The sequence below is a fragment of the Emydura macquarii genome, unplaced genomic scaffold, assembly GCF_026122565.2.
Source record: "Emydura macquarii macquarii isolate MOO-44397 ecotype Brisbane River unplaced genomic scaffold, CSIRO-AGI_Emac_v2 contig_968, whole genome shotgun sequence".
Lineage (NCBI taxonomy): Eukaryota > Metazoa > Chordata > Testudines > Chelidae > Emydura > Emydura macquarii.
Window position 1 is genome coordinate 15,327,076 of NW_027131105.1, and position 18,962 is coordinate 15,346,037.

Below are 18,962 nucleotides of genomic sequence, written 5' to 3' on the forward strand. Positions count from 1 at the left end.
GTAAAGCAGGATAAAAACTACCTTACCTAGCTCCATAGACTCTGTACCTCTAACAGGAACCTTCGCACTTTAAAGAACCAGCTCTGTTTAGTGCCAGTTACTCTGTTACTGTTTCATTTCCAAAAAGCTCTTACTGAGCTTACTCATCACCCTACAAACCCGAACAGTTTCCTGAGTGACAGCGTCTTCACACCACATTCCCTCTGCTGCTTAACAGTGGTGCCTGTGTACACAAAGTTGACAAATAATACTGGACACCACTGCTCTGCCTTTGAGTGCAGGAGAGCTGGAGATGGAAACAGCTTTTGTTGAACCTTTTTAAAGGTTTGAACTGCCGAATCTGCCATTGAATTGCTGCTTGCACAAGGCACTCTGCCACCTTTAAACAAGATGCTGATAGATGATCAGATTTTATTTTAATCACTCTTAACACCCAATTTTCATTCTCCAAACCGGTCAGGCGCACATTGTCTCTGATGAGCTATAAATGTTTTGAGAACCCCTGGTAAGGTTAAACATTAATGATGGTTCAGGTCACTTTGGGGGAGCAGGGTTGTAAAGAGACCTAGAATGGCCTGAACATAGAACAAAATGAACATAAATAAAGAGAGAGGGATCCTTATGAGAGAGAGAAAATTGTGTTTTATTTGAGAAGTAAAAAATAAATAAAAAATAATAAAAAACAAAGAACATTCTTTACTTGCTTATGTCCATTCCAATGTAGGTGTGCACACGCTGCATGCACTGTTGCCGGAAGCTTTTCCCTAGTGGTATCTGCTGGATTGGCTCTGGTGCCCCCTGGAGTTGGCGCCGTCCTGGTGCGATATACAGGCAGCTGCTGCCCTGCTGCCCCCTCAGTTCCTTCTTTCTGTCAGTGATGGTTGCTAGAATGCACCTCACAAATACACCAGGATCCCTGGTCGTGGCCACAGCCAATGAACAGGAGAGACCAAGGCAATAAAGCCTATCACCAAAGACTAAGAAAGCCAGAAAGCTGGACGTGCTCAGGAGGAAACTGTTCTCCACAAGGGGGCCTCCAGTTGAGAATTTCGAACCACCAGGGTCTTTTAAGTCGATATGACTTTAATTCCTGGTCTGTATTAAAATTTAAAGAACTCCTACTGTCTGAGTCCACAGTCCAGCTCTCCAGGCTGCCTTGGATGCTGAGGATGTGGCAGTGCATGGCCACAGTTATGGTAATCAGACGAAGCTCTTGGCTTCAGTCCTCCCCCATGAAGTACAACAAACAGTGGAGGACCCGCCATTTGCGGGTCAGTCCCTCTTCTCCGAGCAAACGGCTGCATGGCTGCATTTCAAGCCCCCACGTTTGGGTTGTTTCTACCAGCCACAGAACCAGCAGACTTTGGGCGGCGGTGAAACAAGGTCTTTGGAAGGAGGCATACCCATCACTCATTGTCGGCCTCTGCGTCTGCACCCACAAGACAACTACTGGGCCCTACGCAGAACTTTTGAAGGTGCGCCAGGGTGGTGCACCAGCCCAGAAAATGGATTTTATCCCATTTGTTCCACTTATACTGGGCATGGCTCAACATCACCTCTGATCACTGGGTGCTCCACACAGTACAAGTGGGATACACCTGTCAGTTTGTTTCCTCCCTTCCTTCCCACCTCCTTTCCCTGTCCCTCTTCAGTGACCCTTCAGGGATTTCTAACCCAGAAGGTACAGTTGCCCCTAAGGGTGGGAGCTGTGGAGGAGGTTCCTACAGAAGTAAGAGGTATGGGGTTTTACACACGCTACTTCCTGATCCCAAAGTCCAACAGATATCTCAGGCCTATGCTAGACCTGTGAAACCTCAACAAGTTCATGAAGAAACTGAACTTCTATATGGTCTCTCTGTCCTTGATTATCCCTTCTCTAAATCCAGGGGACTGGTATGCCACCCACAACTTGAAGGACGCATATTTTCACATAGCCGTATTCCAAGGCCAAAGGAAATACCTCCAGTTTATAGTAGGCCACAACCATTATCAGTTCAGAGTGCTACGTTTTGGCCTGTCTGTGGCTCCAAGGGTATTCACAAAGTGCATGACTGTGATGGTAGCTTTCCTCAGGAAAGTAGGAGTGCCAGTCTATCCATACCTGGACAATTGACTGATCAAGGGCCAGTCCAGGGAACTGGTGGAAGTGCACGTAAAACTCATTCAATCCACTTTCTCGAATCTGGGGCTCCTGATAAATGTACAAAAGTCAACTTTTGCTGGTCTAAAGAATAGAGTTTATGGGGTGGTCCTTGACTCAAGCCAAGCCAGAGCCTGTCTCCCATAGTGTTGTTTCAGAGCCATCAAAGCCCTCATAAATGGTCTGAGAACTTTTCCCATCACCACAGCAAGGAACTGCCTGAAACTTCTGAGTCACACGCCTCTTGTACCTACATGGTACAGCATGCTCAACTCAGGCTGAGATCCCTCCAATCATGCCTGGCGTTGGTATATATACTGGGCCGTCACCTATTAGGCAAAGTGATCACAATCCCACCTGTGGGCAAATCTCACCCTACAGTGGTGGCTGGATTGGGACATGGTGTCCCCTTTACGAGGCCTGTCCCTTCGATGTTGCTGGATGCCAACATCTCAGACATGGGATGGGGAGCCCACTTGGGGTCCCTCAAGACTCAGGGCTTGTGATCGTCGGACGAACTTACCCTGCACAACACTGTCAGGGAGTTAAGAGCAGTATGCTTAGCTTGCCAAGCATTTCAATCCCACCTGTCGGGAAAATGCATCTCCGTACTCATGGACAATACTACGGCAATGTTCTATATAAACAAACAGGGCAGAGCTCACTCTTCTCCCTTGTTCCAGGAAGCATTGAGACTATGGGATTACTGCATAGCCTGATCCATTCACCTAGAAGCGTTTTACCTGCCAAGTTCACAGAACCACTTAAGCAGATCCTTCGTCAATCATCACGAGTGGTCCATTCGTCCAAACATCTTGAATGTTGCTTTCCAAAAGTGGGCATATCCCCAAGTAGACTTGTTTGCTTCTAGGCTCAGCAGAAAATACCCCCAATTCTGCCTATACCTGAGGCACAGCCCGGGCTCCTTCTCAGATGCCTTTCTCCTTCCCTGGGGAGTCTGCTTTATGCCTTCCCTCCCACGGCTCTGATCCACAGGGTATTGCTCAAGGTGAGGAGGGACAAAGCCCGGATGATCCTTTTAGCCTTGGCATGGTAGCGACAACACTAGTTTGCAACCCTCCTGCAACTGTCAGTAGACAAACCTATCAGCTTCCTGATGCTCCCAGACCTGATCTTGCAGGAGCACGGTCGCCTGCTCCCCGCGACTTCACATCACTGCATTTGACAGCCTGGAAGCTCCGTGGCTGAGTGCCACAGAGCGAGACTGTTCAGCACTTGTGCAGACCGTCCTTATGAGTATTAGGAAGTCATCAACCAGAACAGCACACTTGATGACGTGGAAAAGGTTTATGTTGTGGGCATCACAGGAAGGGGTCCTGCTGAATGAGACCCCCCTACCCTTTATCCTGGACTATCTGCTCCACCTGAAGAAGGAAGGTCTTGCAGTATCATCCATACAGATTCATTTGGCCGTGATTCTGGCTTTCCACCCACCGGCGAAAGGCCAGTCAGTGTTTTCAAACCCTATTTGTGCCCGGTTCTTGAAATGACTGGAGCATCTATACTGCCAGGTCCATCAACTCCTGCCTCCTTGGGACATCAGTCTAGTGTTGTCAAGACTCATGGGACCCCAGTCAAGCTTGTGGCAACATGCTCCTTGCTCCACCTGTCCTGGAAAGTAGTCTTCTTGGTGGCCATTACTTCAGCCAGAAGAGTCTCCAGGATTAGGGCCCTCACCTCTAAACCTCCGTATACTGTCGTCTTTAAGGACAAGGTACAACTTCAACCACATCCATCCTTCATCCCTAAAGTGGTCTCGCATTTTCACAGTAGCCAGGATGTTTTTCTCCCCGTTTTTTATCCTAAGCCACATGCTACCAGGGAAGAGCAGAGGCTCCATTCTGTAGATGTCAGGCGTGCCCTGGCTTTCTGCATAGAAAGGACCAAACCATTTCGAAAAACCACGCAACTCTTTGTAGAGATTGCAGACCGAATGAAAGGGGACCCAGTCTCTGCTCACAGAATCTGTTCATGGATTACATCATGTATACACACATGCTATGATCTGGCAAAGATACTGCCCCCTCAGCTAACAGCGCACTTCACAAGGTTGCAAGCCTCATCAGCGGCTTTTGTGGCACAGGTCCCAGTTCTGGACATCTGCAAAGCAGCGACCTGGTCATCTATCCACACATTTACTGCACGTTGTGCCATCACGCAACAAGCTAGGAGCAATGCAGCCTTTGGACAAACTGTCCTCCAGTCCATATGAAAACGAAACTCCAATCCAACCTCCTGACTGACTGCTTGGGAATCATCTACATTAGAATGGACATGGAGCAAGAACTCGAAGAAGAAACAACAGTTACTAACCTTTCCATAAGTGTTCTTTGAGATGTGTTGCTCATGTCCATTCCAGAACCTGCCCACCTGCCCCTCTGTCGGAGTAGCCAGCAAGAAGGAACTGAGGGAACAGCGGAGCAGCAGCTGCCTATATACCATGCCATAAGGACACCACTCGAGGGGGCACCGGAGCCAACTCCAGCAATGTCGCATGTGGCGCACGCACACCTACATTGGAACGGACATGAACAACACACCTTGAAGAACAACAGTTACAGAAAGTTTAGTAACCTTTTTTTTTTTCTCTTAGTGTATCCTGATTCCATCAGTTTCTTAAACAAACAAACAAACACAAAAACAAAAACACCTAAAATATACTCTCTAAGTTGTCATTGTCTTGATCATAACTCATCTAAGTCATGCTGAATTTTTCTCCCTAGGACCTTTCTGAGGAAGAAAACTTATCAACAGAAAGATGGTAACAATATGACCTGGAGTGATAAAGCCCTAGTGAGGTGCAGTACTTTGAACCTTAAGCCATATTACAGTATCTAATGCTGCTTCTGTTTATGTTGCAGTACCCAGGATGTGCTAGGTGCTGTACAAACACATAACAAAATATATAGTCCCTATCTCAAAGTGCTTCTGCTTAAAGTTAATACTAAGAGGAACAGGTTTTTGCTCAATACTGCAGATCTCTGAGGTCAGTAGTAATGTTTAGTAAAATAATTTGTCCCTTTGTGACCAAATTTATTTTCAGAGCTACGAAAAGTTCATCCTTTTCAGGATATTGGGCCAGTCACGAAATAGAGTCCTCCAGGGGCGAATACCTTGTTTTACTCTAGCATCTGAGGATCTCAAACCACTTTACAAACACCATTGATGTTGCAGTACCCTAGTGAAATAGGCCAGTATTATTTTCCCTGTTTGGGGAACCTGAGGTATGAATGAGTTAGGTCTCCAATTTTCAAAAGTGGCATTTAATTTTGCATGCCCAACTTTAGCCATCTGGACCCTGACTTTCAGAGATGCTGAGCACCCACAACTTCAGCTGAAGTCAATGAGAGCTGCAGTTGTCTTGCTTGGCACAAATTAGACTGCTTTTCAAAATTGTGCCCTAAGTGATTTGCCCAAGATCACATAGAGAGTCAGTGGCAGAGATGAAAATAGACCCCAGCTCTTCTAACTTCTAGTCCTGTGCTTGAACAACAAGACCCATCCTTCCTGACCATCTCCTGTAAACAGAGGAACATCCAGATTCTAACACCTCATTTTTGTGATATAGGTTGTGTAGCAGAAGCAGAAAGGGAAGTGACTCTCTTAGAGTGGTGTCCTGTCATAGTGGCTGTAAAGAGACTGAAATTCACTAGTCTAATCCTAGCCCGTAGTCATTATGAATAAAGCTGGGAGAATATAAGGTGAGGTGTACAAGCATCCTACCTGAAAACACCATGTGTCTCTGTCTTCTGTGCAGATTAGAGACTTGGAGAAGAAAAGAAAATGAAAAGACTGAGCATGCAAAGAAGAAGCGAGCAATCCTGGAGCTCCAGAAATTGCAACATCTCCAGTTTCCAATAAGCCACTGGTGCTGTACTCGACCAGTCACTTCCCAGCAATGTAAGGCTCTTTATTACTAATAATGTAATATTTACACGTGGGATTACGGGTAGGTAGGGAAAGAACTAGTGAATAAGGAGAAATCAGCACCCAAAATATGTCTGTTTTCACAGAAGTGTCTCTGTCTGAAACAGATAGGATTAGGCATATTTATGGGAAGATATGGCTGGATGCAATTGTATTCTTGGAGTCAGAGCATGACCCAGCAAAATGTGCCATGAGAGCATGGGTGACATTTTTTTAAGTCTGCACTAATTTTTTGAAAACCTTCATTCCAAGTGTGGAGCAAACCCCTGGAATTTGTAAAACAACTGCCTGGAACTAGTGCCAAGTTCTCTATAAGGCTGATGTCCCCAGAGCTACTGTGCACAGCCAGCCTTCCATTCACTTTTATGACAGTCATTTTGGTGAGTGGGAGGGTTTGAAATGTAGGAGGGGAGTCCATTCTAGGATACTTGTCACTAGGGAGCACATGAAGGGGGATTGATAAGAAAAGGATAGTGTTTTATCATGGTGGTAGATACCCACATGCAACCTTCCACTATGCTTCTCCTGATCTGTTTTTTCTAGTCTCCCTCCTCAACCTTTTATCTTCAGCTTTTCCCTTTCTCCACCATTGACATTCTCCATTCCATTCTGAAAATTCTCAGAATCCACTTCCTCTTTTAAAGAAGAACTTGACCCAATGGTCCCTGTGCTAGGCCCCAGCACAGCTCTTCTCTAGTGTACTGCCCATGCACTGGTGTGCAGTGGAGTCTGGACACTGCATATTTGATTTTCGAGTGATTTGAAGCAACCCAAACTTCACTGTACATCTAAGAATGCAAATTTTAACAGGGAGAGAGATCGTTTAGGCCGAGTACAGAGGCAAAAGGGCCCTGAGTTCCTTTTGTATAGAGGGACAGTGAAAGAGTTGCTTTGGAGACACAGATAGTGGACAGGCTGCATTGTGAATTTAAATGAAACAATGGTTTCAATATATTAGGCCAGGATATCAGGACTTCCCTGTAAAACTGGGATGTCCATTCCCCATATTATTAGAGATGGACCAGAGTCATCTGATCCAAATCCAAACTTCTTCAAAATCAGAGATGTCCCATGGCTGAGAAAAGCCCAAGTTGCAACATTCATCTCTGATTCCCCAACTTCCCCAAAATTTGGATGGTGGGCTTGGATCAGAAGTTCCTGTCTAAACACATCTCTGCTATGTACATTGTACCCTTCAGGTTCAGAAATCACGCTGAATCTTTTCTAGAAAAACATGAAGATAAATTCTTTATACAAAAAGTTTTCTATTTTTTTCTGTGTGTGTGTGTCTCATCTTACTTCTTTCAAGCTGCATTTTATTCTCCCTCACTTCTTGTGATCACCTACAAAAAATATGTATATCTCCAGGCACAGAAATAAAGCTGCAGTCATTCTGAGTTGCTACTGGAATGCAGGTCCACCCAGTTAATTTTTTCCCATTGTACTGGGTGGGGCAACGATACAGTTACACATAGACATACGCCCTTTCCCTTTTTGTAGAATTGCTAGTTATTGTTACTACTGTCCAAGATGACAACACAGCTTATTACTAAGGAAAATAAATAGTTTCTCTCCTTTTGTGGTGAACAGTAAGTTCTAAAATACTTTTTTGGGGGGTGTTTCTGAATCAGACATTCTGTGCAGCAACTCCTGGCTTTTCCAGCTGATGTATTGTCTATACTGTTCTAAAGCAAGCCATTTAAACCAGCACTGTAGTAACACATGACTGGCACAAATTTCCCTACCCTGAAGATACCTTTAAAATAAAAATATGCACTCCTGAGTTGGTAAATGATATAAGTTGTCCTGAAACGAAGACAGCATACAATTGCTAGCCCACAGTACTGGGTTTCTTATCATAGGCGTTTTCTATTTGCTGGATCCCTTGTCTCAGGCACATAACATTATCCTCCCATTCCACCTTGTTATTACGCTCAGTCAGTGTATTGAAACATACAAGAGAATTCTGTTCTGTCAAGTGCTCCAAAGACAGGGCTGTCGAGTACTGTATTTTGATAATCTGCCTATTTATATGAAGACATCCAGAAGGCAGAGAGCAATGTGTTGGCCAACCAAAATACAGCTTGTATATTTCATTTGAAGCCTAGCAGCCTTTGTGCTGCAATTTTAAAGGATTAAGCTAAATCTTCTGTATGTGAGCCTCATATCATCTTGTTCACCAAAAGACCCTGTGCTTTCCCCTCCTTCTCTCATCCCTTGTGGTTTTGGCATGGAAATAGTACTAGTAGAAACGTAATAAATCTTCTCAAATGACATGCAAAGCCATGTTAAACTTGCCGTTTTCTGTTACCTGCTCAAAATTCAGGCCAGTATCATGAAAAAAAAAAAAAAAAAAAAAAAAAAAAAGTTTAATCTAGAATTCAAAAACCTTATGAATAAACCTGGGTTCTGATTGATGGTTTCACATCAAAGCCAGGTGAAATTTGCAATTTTGCCTGGTTTCAGTATGGGAATAGGTGAAACTTCATTTTAACTGAGTTTTACTTAAGCTTTTGGCTTTCTTTGAACCCCAAACTCAACTCAAAATCTGGGAGGGGAAACAGTTGTTAATCCACAAGGATTAAAACCCAAGAAAATGATGTGTGTTTCTGCTAAAAGGACACACACAGATGAGTTGTACTGGCTCTACTCTTTGTGCTCCTTACTCTTACCTAATCTGTGCTGTATAAAAACCAACTCACAGAGTTAGAAGTAAATATCCACCACTGCCCAAAAACTCATTGCCTTGGTTTAATTGGTAAGGGCATCTCTTCCAAGGATAGCCATCTCTTCCAAGGATGTGGGTTATGCATAAAGTCTGTTTTTAGAATGGAGCAAATCCTGGCAGAGCTGAGAGTCTGGCTCTAGTTCTGTAATTACAGTACGAAGCATGGATTTTGATCTTTTATTGCTTGCGTGTCACAGCACTTTTTAAATTACCACTCTTGACTGAATTAGTAGAATAAATTTCCTAGATTAACTGCTGGGGGATGGGAGAAAATATATATATAAAAAGCAACAAAATAAGGTTATCTGTTATTTCTACAGTATTGCTCTTTTTTGTAATTATGTTTTAGTTCTGCCATACAGGTTCATGGTGCTTTACAGCTAAAATGAAGCAGCTTCCTGCTCCGACTAGTTTACAATCTAAGAACCACATCCTGCAAACCCTTTCTTATTTGAGTAGTTCCACTGGAGTGAATAGGCCTGTTCGCTTAGGCCCAGATTTATAATGGCATTTAGGCATTGCTACGCTCAGTGCTTTACTCATTTTCAAAAGGGAGCTAGACACTTAGGAACCATTCAATGGGATCTAGGCTCTGTAGTGCCTAAAATCCCTTTTGAAAATAAGACTTAGGCTCCTAAATCAGTTAGGCATTGCCACACTGAGTTCAGCAATGCCTAAATTCCCTTGAAAAATCTGGGTCATAAGGACTACTCACCTGAGTGAAGCTTTTGTAGGATCAAAGACCGTAAATTGTGGATTTAAAAAATCAACAAAACATAATGCTTGGTCCTGCCACACGTGCAGGGGACTGAACTAGGTGACCTCGCGATGTCCCTTCCAGTCCTATGAATCTGTGATTGGCTGACTCACCCTTAATAACTTAATTACCTAACTGATGCATGTCCAAAAATAATCCAAATAAGATTATTTAACAATAAAAAAGGTTTATTCACAAAAGGAAAGAATGGTCAGACTTACAATACCTTGGATGGTTTGGCAGGCAGACACCCTTTGTCAGAATGCAATAATTAAAGGGTCATGGTCAACATAAAACTCACTTATTTGAATTCCTTACTTTGTGGTAAATAGCACCATCTTAGATTATTAAAACAGAAGGAATTTTAAAAATCAAATTTGATTTGCACTGTTTATGCTGTTTATATCTTTGCATTTAGTTCAGTTTGAAGTGTAAAACTAGGTTGGTCAGTTTCATTCTCATTTCTAGTCAATTTCTCAAGCAATAGCACAGAGCTTTTGTTTTCCATGTATATGCTCAGACTTTAAAAAAAAAAAATCACCTTTGTGCCTCCACCCTTTTTTCTTTGCTTTCCATTAACACTGTATTAACAGGGGTGTCATATGTAAGACAAGGGAATTAATTGTCCCACTCAGCACTGGTGAGGCCTCAGCTGGAGTATTGTGTCCAGTTCTGGGCATCACATTTCAGCAAAGATGTGGACAAACTAGATAGGATCCAGAGGAGAGCAACAAAAATGATGAAAGGACTTGAAAAACTGACCTATGAGGAAAGGTTAAAAAAAAATGGGCATGTTTAGTCTTGAGAAAAGAAGACTGAGCCGGGGTCCTGATAAGTCTTCAAATATGTTAAGGTCTGTTATAAGGATCACAGTGATCAATTGTTCTTCATCTCCACTGAAGGTAGGACAAAAAGTAATGGGCTTAATCTGAAGCAAAGGAGATTTAGGTTAGATATTAGGAAACACTTTTTAACTATTAGGGTAGTTAAGATCTGAAATAGGCAGATTCCAAAGGAGGTTGTAAAATTCTAATCATTGAAGGTTTTTAAAAAAAGATTAGACAAACACCTGTCAGGGTTGGTTTACTTGGTCCTGCCATAGTGCAGGTGGCTGGACTTGATGATTACTCAAGATCCCTCCAGCCCTACATTTCTACAATTCTGTGATTCTATTAGCATATAGATTGACTATTATTTACATGAATACTCAAAGAAAGTAAATTTGAAGTTTACACACTGTAATAATTGCAGATTGTTTTAACCTGGCAAAATCCCTCACCAGAGCCCTGATGCAGAGATAATTAAACAAGACAAAAATCTGACTTCACCCTTTGCAAGTCATACAGTGCCTGCATCTGCAATTAGCTGATCCAGAAGGGAAAAGTTTAATGTTTCAAAAAAGTCCTCCATCCTGTTTGTCTGCTCCAAAGCCCTAATAACTTCCTCAATCTTTCTTCAGCATATAGGAGTTATAAAGCAATAGGAAAAACAACGCAATGGGACTTTTGTGACCATGGAACTTTTGTGGCCAATCACAGCTCAGTGGAATATTGAGTAGCCAATACTTGCAGCGAACTGTCTGTAATCAGTCCACAGAGGAAAAAAAACAAACCCACAACAAAATTTGTGGGCTAAATTTAAGTAAAAAATAAATGAGGGAATCACAATCTGCCTCAAGCAGAAAAAGAGATTACATGTATCAAGTAAATTATTCCCAAGGAGTCATTCACTCAGCTCTATCAAGAAGCACCACAGGGGATATAATTAATCAGAAAAATTAAAAGTATATGTAGTGAGGTTTTTAAAAAATCAATCATTAAATATATACCACCAATATTAGATTCTATAAATCCCTTCTTGGGTCTAAAGCCAGCTGAGAGTAATCCTTAATAACCAAACCAAACAGTCCTATATAGAAAGGCTGTTGAAAGCAGGCCAACCAATCAACAGCCTAATGACATCAAGAGGAAACATATACCCTGAACTGAAGGTTTAGTTCTGATTGTGATCTCAATCATGTATCTTCTGATGTCATTTCACAGGCTCTTGACTGATTGGCTGGCATGTACTAAATAAGCCCTTTAGATGGATTAGCTGTAACCATTAAACTTTGGTCCATCTGTGTGGGAAGGCCCTTTGGCCAAACCATCAGTGCTGTGGGGATGGCAGCTCTTTCACATGGGGAAATAAAAGCTTTGCTGAAGCGATGTAGGTTTGTTTGGATTTTTGGACACATTTTACATTTAGTTTGTAACTCTTTAGGGTGATTGTTTTGCTGGTTTTACCTCTCATATTCAGTGACTACTGGCAAAGAGGAAAGCACATGCTTTCAGTGCAAAATAATATTTTCCTTAACCTAAACTAATGTAAAGTCTCCATGGCAGCATCTATACTAGAAATGTCCTTACTGACTATTCCCAAGGGGCAGTGCTCTGGGCAAGATTGGCAGATGCTCTGATAAAAATACCTGTGTCAGCCTACACAAGCTCTCGTCTATTTGTGCTAGCACCCATAGTGAAGTGCTACCTTTTGGGAAAAATGGATAACAGCATTTCTAGTGCAGGCAAGACCTCTGTGACAGATAGCTCCATGTGTCTTTCACTGTAAGATCCTCCACTTTAAATTCTCTCTCTGCCTTGCACCCTAACAGGCAAGTGGGCTTCTTTAATTTAAAGGCGGTATACATAGAAGACAGAATACTACTTTCCCACAATTTCCTTTAGCTCAGTCTATTGCTGTTTGAAACCATTTCCTTTAAAATTGCAATCTGTTTCAGCCTTAGTCAGTTTCAGTCTCCAAATATTCAGTTTATAAACTCCAGATAAAGAAGATTTATCAAACAAACTTCACACTCTTCCTTAATTAAGAGTATTAAAGTATGAAGAACAGAGCCATCAGGCAGGTGTTTAAGTTAGGGATGTGTGTTTGAATAAAAGAATACCCTGCCAAAATCATGTAACCCATACTCCCATAGATAGTGTTGCTGCAGTGATTGCACTTGCACCACTTTAATTCCCCAAAAAGAATAGGCCAAATTCAGAGGTGCTGTGTAAGATTTACCTTTTACTCTAGAAGGGAGCTCAGATACCCTGGTGATGTGCATTGCCTGAGAACCTATGTGGAACAGAATAGAGAGAGACTAAAATAGGTAGTTTAGGTTACATATCAGGAAGTGGGTCCAAAAGAAGTCTATGCTGGTTTAACATAAATAGCAAGGAGCCAGAAGAAGCCGTAAATTAAAATTCAGGTTAGTTACTTTAATTGTCACCTTTATTACACCGTCTGGAAGATGTTTTTTTAATTCCACTCCTGTCTTCTGTCCCCTTGGAGTGTGACACCAACCTGGGTTCCCTTAAATTCTATTACACCTTTTTCCTGACATGTAATATATGCTCCTTTATATATCACCACGGAATCTGGCCCTCTCCATAAAACTTCACGTGAACAGTATTTTTTAATAAATGCAATGAGCCTTTCTATACATAAGGGTATAGAGTGCTAGAGAGGGGCTTAATAAACTGAATACAAGAAATGTGTAAATGAAAAGAAAACAAAATGCTGAATGATTTAAAGTTTACCCAAAGGCATGGAGCTTAGTGTGTGTCTCACTCCCAAGGATACAAATCCATGTAGGTAAGATGCAATAGATTAGATATCTGCCTGAGTTCATTTCTATATATAAAGATATATTTAAGAGCCTTCTAGCTTTCTCTTCCCATTCTCTAGATCAGAATTTGCTGATTTCTGAAAATCTCTTTGAAACGGAGTTTTCTGCTTGGATGCAGCCTCACAAGAAGTCCTATGTCCTTCCCCATCCATGCACTGTGATGCAAGAGGCCCCTGTCAACTTTTCCAGAGAGTTTCCTTACAGGTAAACAGAACCTTCCATACACTCAGCGAAATCTGGCTTCTGTGCCAGCTCACTCTTCCTTTGCATGTGTATTACTCAGAGGGAAACATTAAAGCTTCACAGACTGAATGTAAAAAGTAAAAGCCTTTTCTAAGTCTCATTAGCTTTGTAGTAGATTGATTTGAACGTGTGGGAGCAACACAGTCCTCTCAGCATTCAGTGATAATTTTTTTAGGAAGACCAATATGAGCTGAGTTCTGAATGCAAGCCAAGATCAAGCTGGGTTTGAATGGTACAGTGCAAGCACTGGAGGACTGGCTTTTTCCCCCTGTGCATTTCCCTCTTCCACTAAAGTCTCTGTTTCTTTATGAGTGATTCCTTTAAACCATTTCCCCACACTCAGATCCCCAACAGGCAGCCTCTCAGCTGAGGGGAACTGGGCAGGAATCCCTCCGGACCTCAGCACTGCTGCACCTTGATCAAGAAGGAGTAATTGCTGTGCATCATGAAATGCTCCTGCCCAGCACCGTGCAGGGGCTGAGCATGCTGCCTCTGCAGTACTTTTTGCCTTTTGCTGGTTGTAGGAGAGAGTGCCCAGTTTGACATGGACATGGGATCCAGGAGCTGTTGCAGAGCACTCCTTGTTATGGCCCAAAAGTTTCACTGGGAGGTTTTTTTCCTACGGAAGGGGAAGGAATGTGGTCTAGCAGTTAAAGAGGGGCCTGGGAATCAGGACGCCTGGGTTCTGTTCCTTGGTCTACCAGTGACTCACCACGTGGGCATCAGCAAGTCACTTCACCTCTGTGCATCAGCTGCCCATGTGGAAATTAGGGACAATATTTACACTCCTCTTTGCCAGAGCAAGAAGGTGCCCATTCTTTGCCATACATCTTCCTCTCCTCCCTCACCATGCACACCCTGAAATCAAAGACAGCATCCCATTGCACAGTGGGTAATGCTGATGGAGGAGGGGATTCCAGAATCCTGAACTCAAGTGTATATCCAGATTGAGGATTAATATCCAGACCCAATATAACATGAGACTGTGAGAAGAACTGTTTCATATTACACTTGCTTACCACTGTCTGATGCAACACTTTGTTAAATCAAATCAGGGAGGTGCGCAGCAATTGAAATTGGAATACTTTTGGAGGGGCACATTAAACACACACAAATGAAAGGTTCGCCTGACTCCCCTTCCAGATTTCTTGGGACACCTCTGGCGGGAACGCCCAGCATTGCGGAGACAGCAGCTCCCCCTGGCAGTGGCACTCTCTGTGTCCCTGCAGCCCAGGGAGGGAAGCAGCAGCAGGGCAGCTGGTTGCCGGCTGAGCGCCTCCCTCCTCCTCCCCATCCCAACAGCTGCGGCCTGCTGCTTCTCCTTCCCTGCTGTTGGAGATCCAGTGCTGCTGCCTGCTTTGCAGACCACCTGCTGAGGTGAGTCGGAGGTGGAGGTAGAGGCAACTTGTTAGACTCCAGCAGCAGGGAAGGAGAAGCAGCAGGCTACAGCTGTAGAAGTGGGGGGAGGCAGTCAGCCGTCCTACTGTTTCCTCCCTCCCCAGACTGCATGGACACACGGATTTTGGGGGGTGGAGGACTGTGATCATGTTTTTCACACTTGCAGACAGAAGCACTGAATAATAAATGTAGCCCTATGACCAAAAGAGGTTCTGTTCCAGGAAACCCATGGAAACTACAAGCAATTTCAGGTTGGAGGTGGGAGAGAGTTACCCAATCTCACTCAGTTGTTTGCATTGATTCTGAACATTGCATTCCCAGCCCCTGCCTGGCAGCAGAAGCTGCCTCTTTCGATAGCACTTCCAGGGCAGAGCTGTGTCACTGCTCACTATCAAGCAGTCACTGATTCTGATTTTGGGAGAAGTTTAAATCCTTCAGCCAACATTTTTCCATTAGAGATCAGTTTTCCATTAGATGGCCTCCCCTGAATTGAGATTTCCAGCTGGACCCTTTATTTTTTGGTTCATAAGTATGACTTCATAACTCATGTTTCCATCTTGTTTTTTAATTTTCCTTTACCCTGATTATTTGAGATTAATCTAATGTGATATTATAGACTAGCGTGGGGACCTGTGACCACCCATGACCTGGATTCAAAACTACGGCACCCAAGGATGATGCTGGATTTGTTTAAGGAAGGCAAAGCAAGCAGCCTGCTTGTAGAAAGAAATCTGCAGCCAACAAGATCAATCCCTAGCAAAGGGTAAGTAGAGAAGCCCTCTGTGTTTGCCAACCTCTGATGAATAATCACGCTTGTTCCCCCATGCTTTTCCCAGTCCAATCATGCTTCACGCACTGGCTATAGTCTGAGCCCACCCCTTCAAACACTTTGACTCTCAGAGGAGAGAAGAGGCCTTTAGGGAAGCTAGAGGGCAGCCCAGACTGTTGGACATGCAGGGCTGGGGGAACAGGTAGTGACTGCCTGTGCTTATGAATGATGTAGTGGGCACAGAGCAAAGGTGGCTGAGAAGAGCCCAACTAACAAAACTCTGATCGAGATATTTTCAGGAATACGTGTGTTGTCTAGACACCAGATTGGGGTCTCCTCTTGCCCAGTACTTTGCTGTGGCTGTTCGTAAAGCAGTGATGTAGAAGGTTGCCTAAAAGAGAGTCTGTTTTTTTACTTGATCCTCCAGAGACATATGAGAAGCTCACTCTGGTGTGCTAAAGGAAGCTGTGGTTTGATAACTATGTCATGCTATTTTTACAATTCTGATACAACTGACTGGCTTATTCAAGAGCCCTTGATGTACATGCGTAGTGTCGTGGTTACAGGGCTAGCTGCATCACTCTGAGTGCACCTCCACAGGTGGTGAGCCTCAAGCTGTCACCTTTTGTGAGGTGATACCACATGATTCTCCCTTTCTTACACCTCGGTTGCAGACCCTTGTGGCTAACCAGGATTACCTCCACAGGCCAGAGTTAGTTTCAGAATCTGTAGTTCTGCTTCCCGGGAGCTGTGAGCAGAGGTACCCTGTGACCAGACAGCCTCTTCACAATAAATTACCATTTATTCTCAGCAGTAGGAACACCACACAGCATAGGAGAACAGGCCTGTGTACCTAATGCTTACCATCCCCCCTGATGTTAGCAAGGTAGGCCTAACTTCTTAGACTTCCTCCACAGAGCCTCTCTTCGTGTCAGCCTCTTTCCCTGACAACTGATCCCCCTTTCTCTCCAAAGAGGGACTTTTTAAACTGTTTTGTCTCCTTCTAACCATAGTCTGCCAGCCGTGGGAGGTGAGCCCTTCCTAATTAACCCCCAACTTCCTCTCCAAAGAGGGACTTTTTAAACTGTTTTGTCTCCTTCTAACCATAGTCTGCAAGCCGTGGGAGGTGAGCCCTTCCTAATTAACAGCCCAGCCATTGTTTTTTTACTGTCCCTTGAGGCATTTTCCCCAGAGGTATCTTACCTCTTGTCATTATCTCATTTCCTGCTTGCTTTTCCTAATAGCTCTTTTGGATTTAGCTCCATATAGTCTGACAACTACTTCCCTTCCCACATCTGGACAATCATATAGCATGCATAAATGAATACAGAGTAGCCTCACATCCTCCAGGAACAGTATGTACAGTATTAGCATTTAGAAAGATTGACATGTACCTATATAGCTTAATATCAGAGATGACTGTCTATGGTTTTTCTTCTCAGGAGGTACATCTTGGTGAATGGTGAGACTCCTTCCATATCCTCCATCCCTCCTGTAAGCAGTCCATTGGAGGACAGGTTACTGAGTGTCCGATTCCCCAAACAAAAAGAAAGGATTCTTCAGACTGTGCCCTCTAATATGCACAGGCAGTCTCAGCCCCCTGTAGCAGTGCGAAACCCTTTTGCTTAACGAAAGTATTTCCGGGGAGGACTAACAAGACCACTTTTCTGGTCCTGCAGATTGCATTTCGTAATGTGATTTTTTTTTTCAAGCTATGTTATCTGTTTTCTCTCTTTAATCTTGTATTGATACTCCAGAGTGCATATTCATTAGCACCAAAGTGAATATTCAATAAGCAATAATAGCCAAAGGGGACGGCATTTCTTAGTTGTTAATTACCAGATAGGCTGAGATCCAGAGACTAGGGTTGTGGAAAACTTGTATGCCAAAACCCAGCTTTTCTGGTTTCATTACAAAGCTCTCAGAGGTGTGCACTGACCTCTAGACCATTTCATGTGAACCTGGGACTAGACTGGGTCTCCCGACAAAGTGCATATCACTCTCCCTTAACCTGTAGCCATCTTCATGAGGGAGTGGGCCTTTACTCCCCCAATGAAAATCTTTGAGGATCAGTTAGATGGTCCACTCTTCCCACCAGACATCATATCAGGGGTCAGCAAGCAGCTTGCTGTGCTTTCCAATACAAGAAAGGCTTCTGAAAGCAGCATGGTCGCCACACACTACCCCACTCTGCTCCTGGCTGCTAATCTTCATCTAAGATCTGAGGTGACTCAGTTGGCCCAGCACTACTTGACAGTGTTTGCCTCCATCTAAAGATCTTGGGAGGGGTACAGTGGCTCAGAACCTACCATGTGGAGACTCCAGAAGGCTGCAGAATAGATGAATGGAAATCCTTCTCCAACCCCAAATGGGTTTTGTTCACTAAAGCTAGTAGGTTTCATGTAGTCCTACCTGAGAACTCAAGCCCTCAATCCAACCACGTGTTAATTGCCAGAAACTACCCAAGTCAGAGGTCATGTCACTCCAGAAAACTATGTAAAAGTAATAAATGAAGGGACATGAAAATATCAGAGGTTTCCCTGTGGTTTTGTCTTTCATTTGCACACCCAGCTTTTATATCTTTGCAATATTAGCTTTTTCACGCCAGCTAATTGTGCTGCTGTAGTGAATAGATAAGCAGGATTGGTTTTTCATCGTTTGGCTAAACTAACAATGTTATATCTTTTATTGTCCAAGAGTCCTGTTAAATCAGGGCTCCTGCAAAAGGGAATTACAAGTTCAATTATTTCCACCGGTTCCCATCTATTCTACTATGTTGTGGAATCCCAGTTACGACACAGTAATCCCTGACAGTTAAAATATGGTTTGATCTTGCAGTGTAGCCATGAATAAACTGTTTTAACTGTAACACTGGACTTTAGCAGGGCTGTAGCACAGTTCAGAAACATATTTAAAATATGGTTTGGTACTGTATACTCTACAAACTAATACAGTCCCCTGTGTCAGGGAACTACAATAAGGTAACAAACAAATTGCTAGAGGATGATAGGACCATAGATTAGTCCATGTGGTAGTCCATGATGATAAGACCATAGATTAGTCCACAGGATCAGTGCTACATCCCCAACTTGAGACAGTCTCTTAGAGGAACCCCTTCAATGTTCCAGACCCCCAAAGGGTCTCACTTTTCCTTCAGGGTAGACCACACAACCTCACCAGCTCCTAAGATTGAACTTCTGGGGCTTCAGCGCTCCTAGTTCACACCCTGAGCTCTGTTCAGTGAGTCCAACTGAATAGACTGGTACAGACTTATGCACTCTTCAGAGATTAATGCACTTCACCCAGTATTTG

At 43.4% G+C, this 18,962-nt stretch overlaps 1 protein-coding gene across 1 annotated transcript; it reads left to right on the forward strand.

Moving 5' to 3' along the window:
* Positions 1-11,702: 11,702 nt before the first annotated feature.
* Positions 11,703-17,361, forward strand: CUNH3orf22 (chromosome unknown C3orf22 homolog). Its single transcript, XM_067544477.1, has 4 exons — positions 11,703-11,781; positions 13,300-13,444; positions 15,498-15,644; positions 17,093-17,361. Exons 1-4 carry the CDS (start codon positions 11,736-11,738, stop codon positions 17,277-17,279), a joined length of 525 nt encoding a protein of 174 aa, XP_067400578.1. The 5' UTR covers positions 11,703-11,735; the 3' UTR covers positions 17,280-17,361.
* Positions 17,362-18,962: the final 1,601 nt, after the last annotated feature.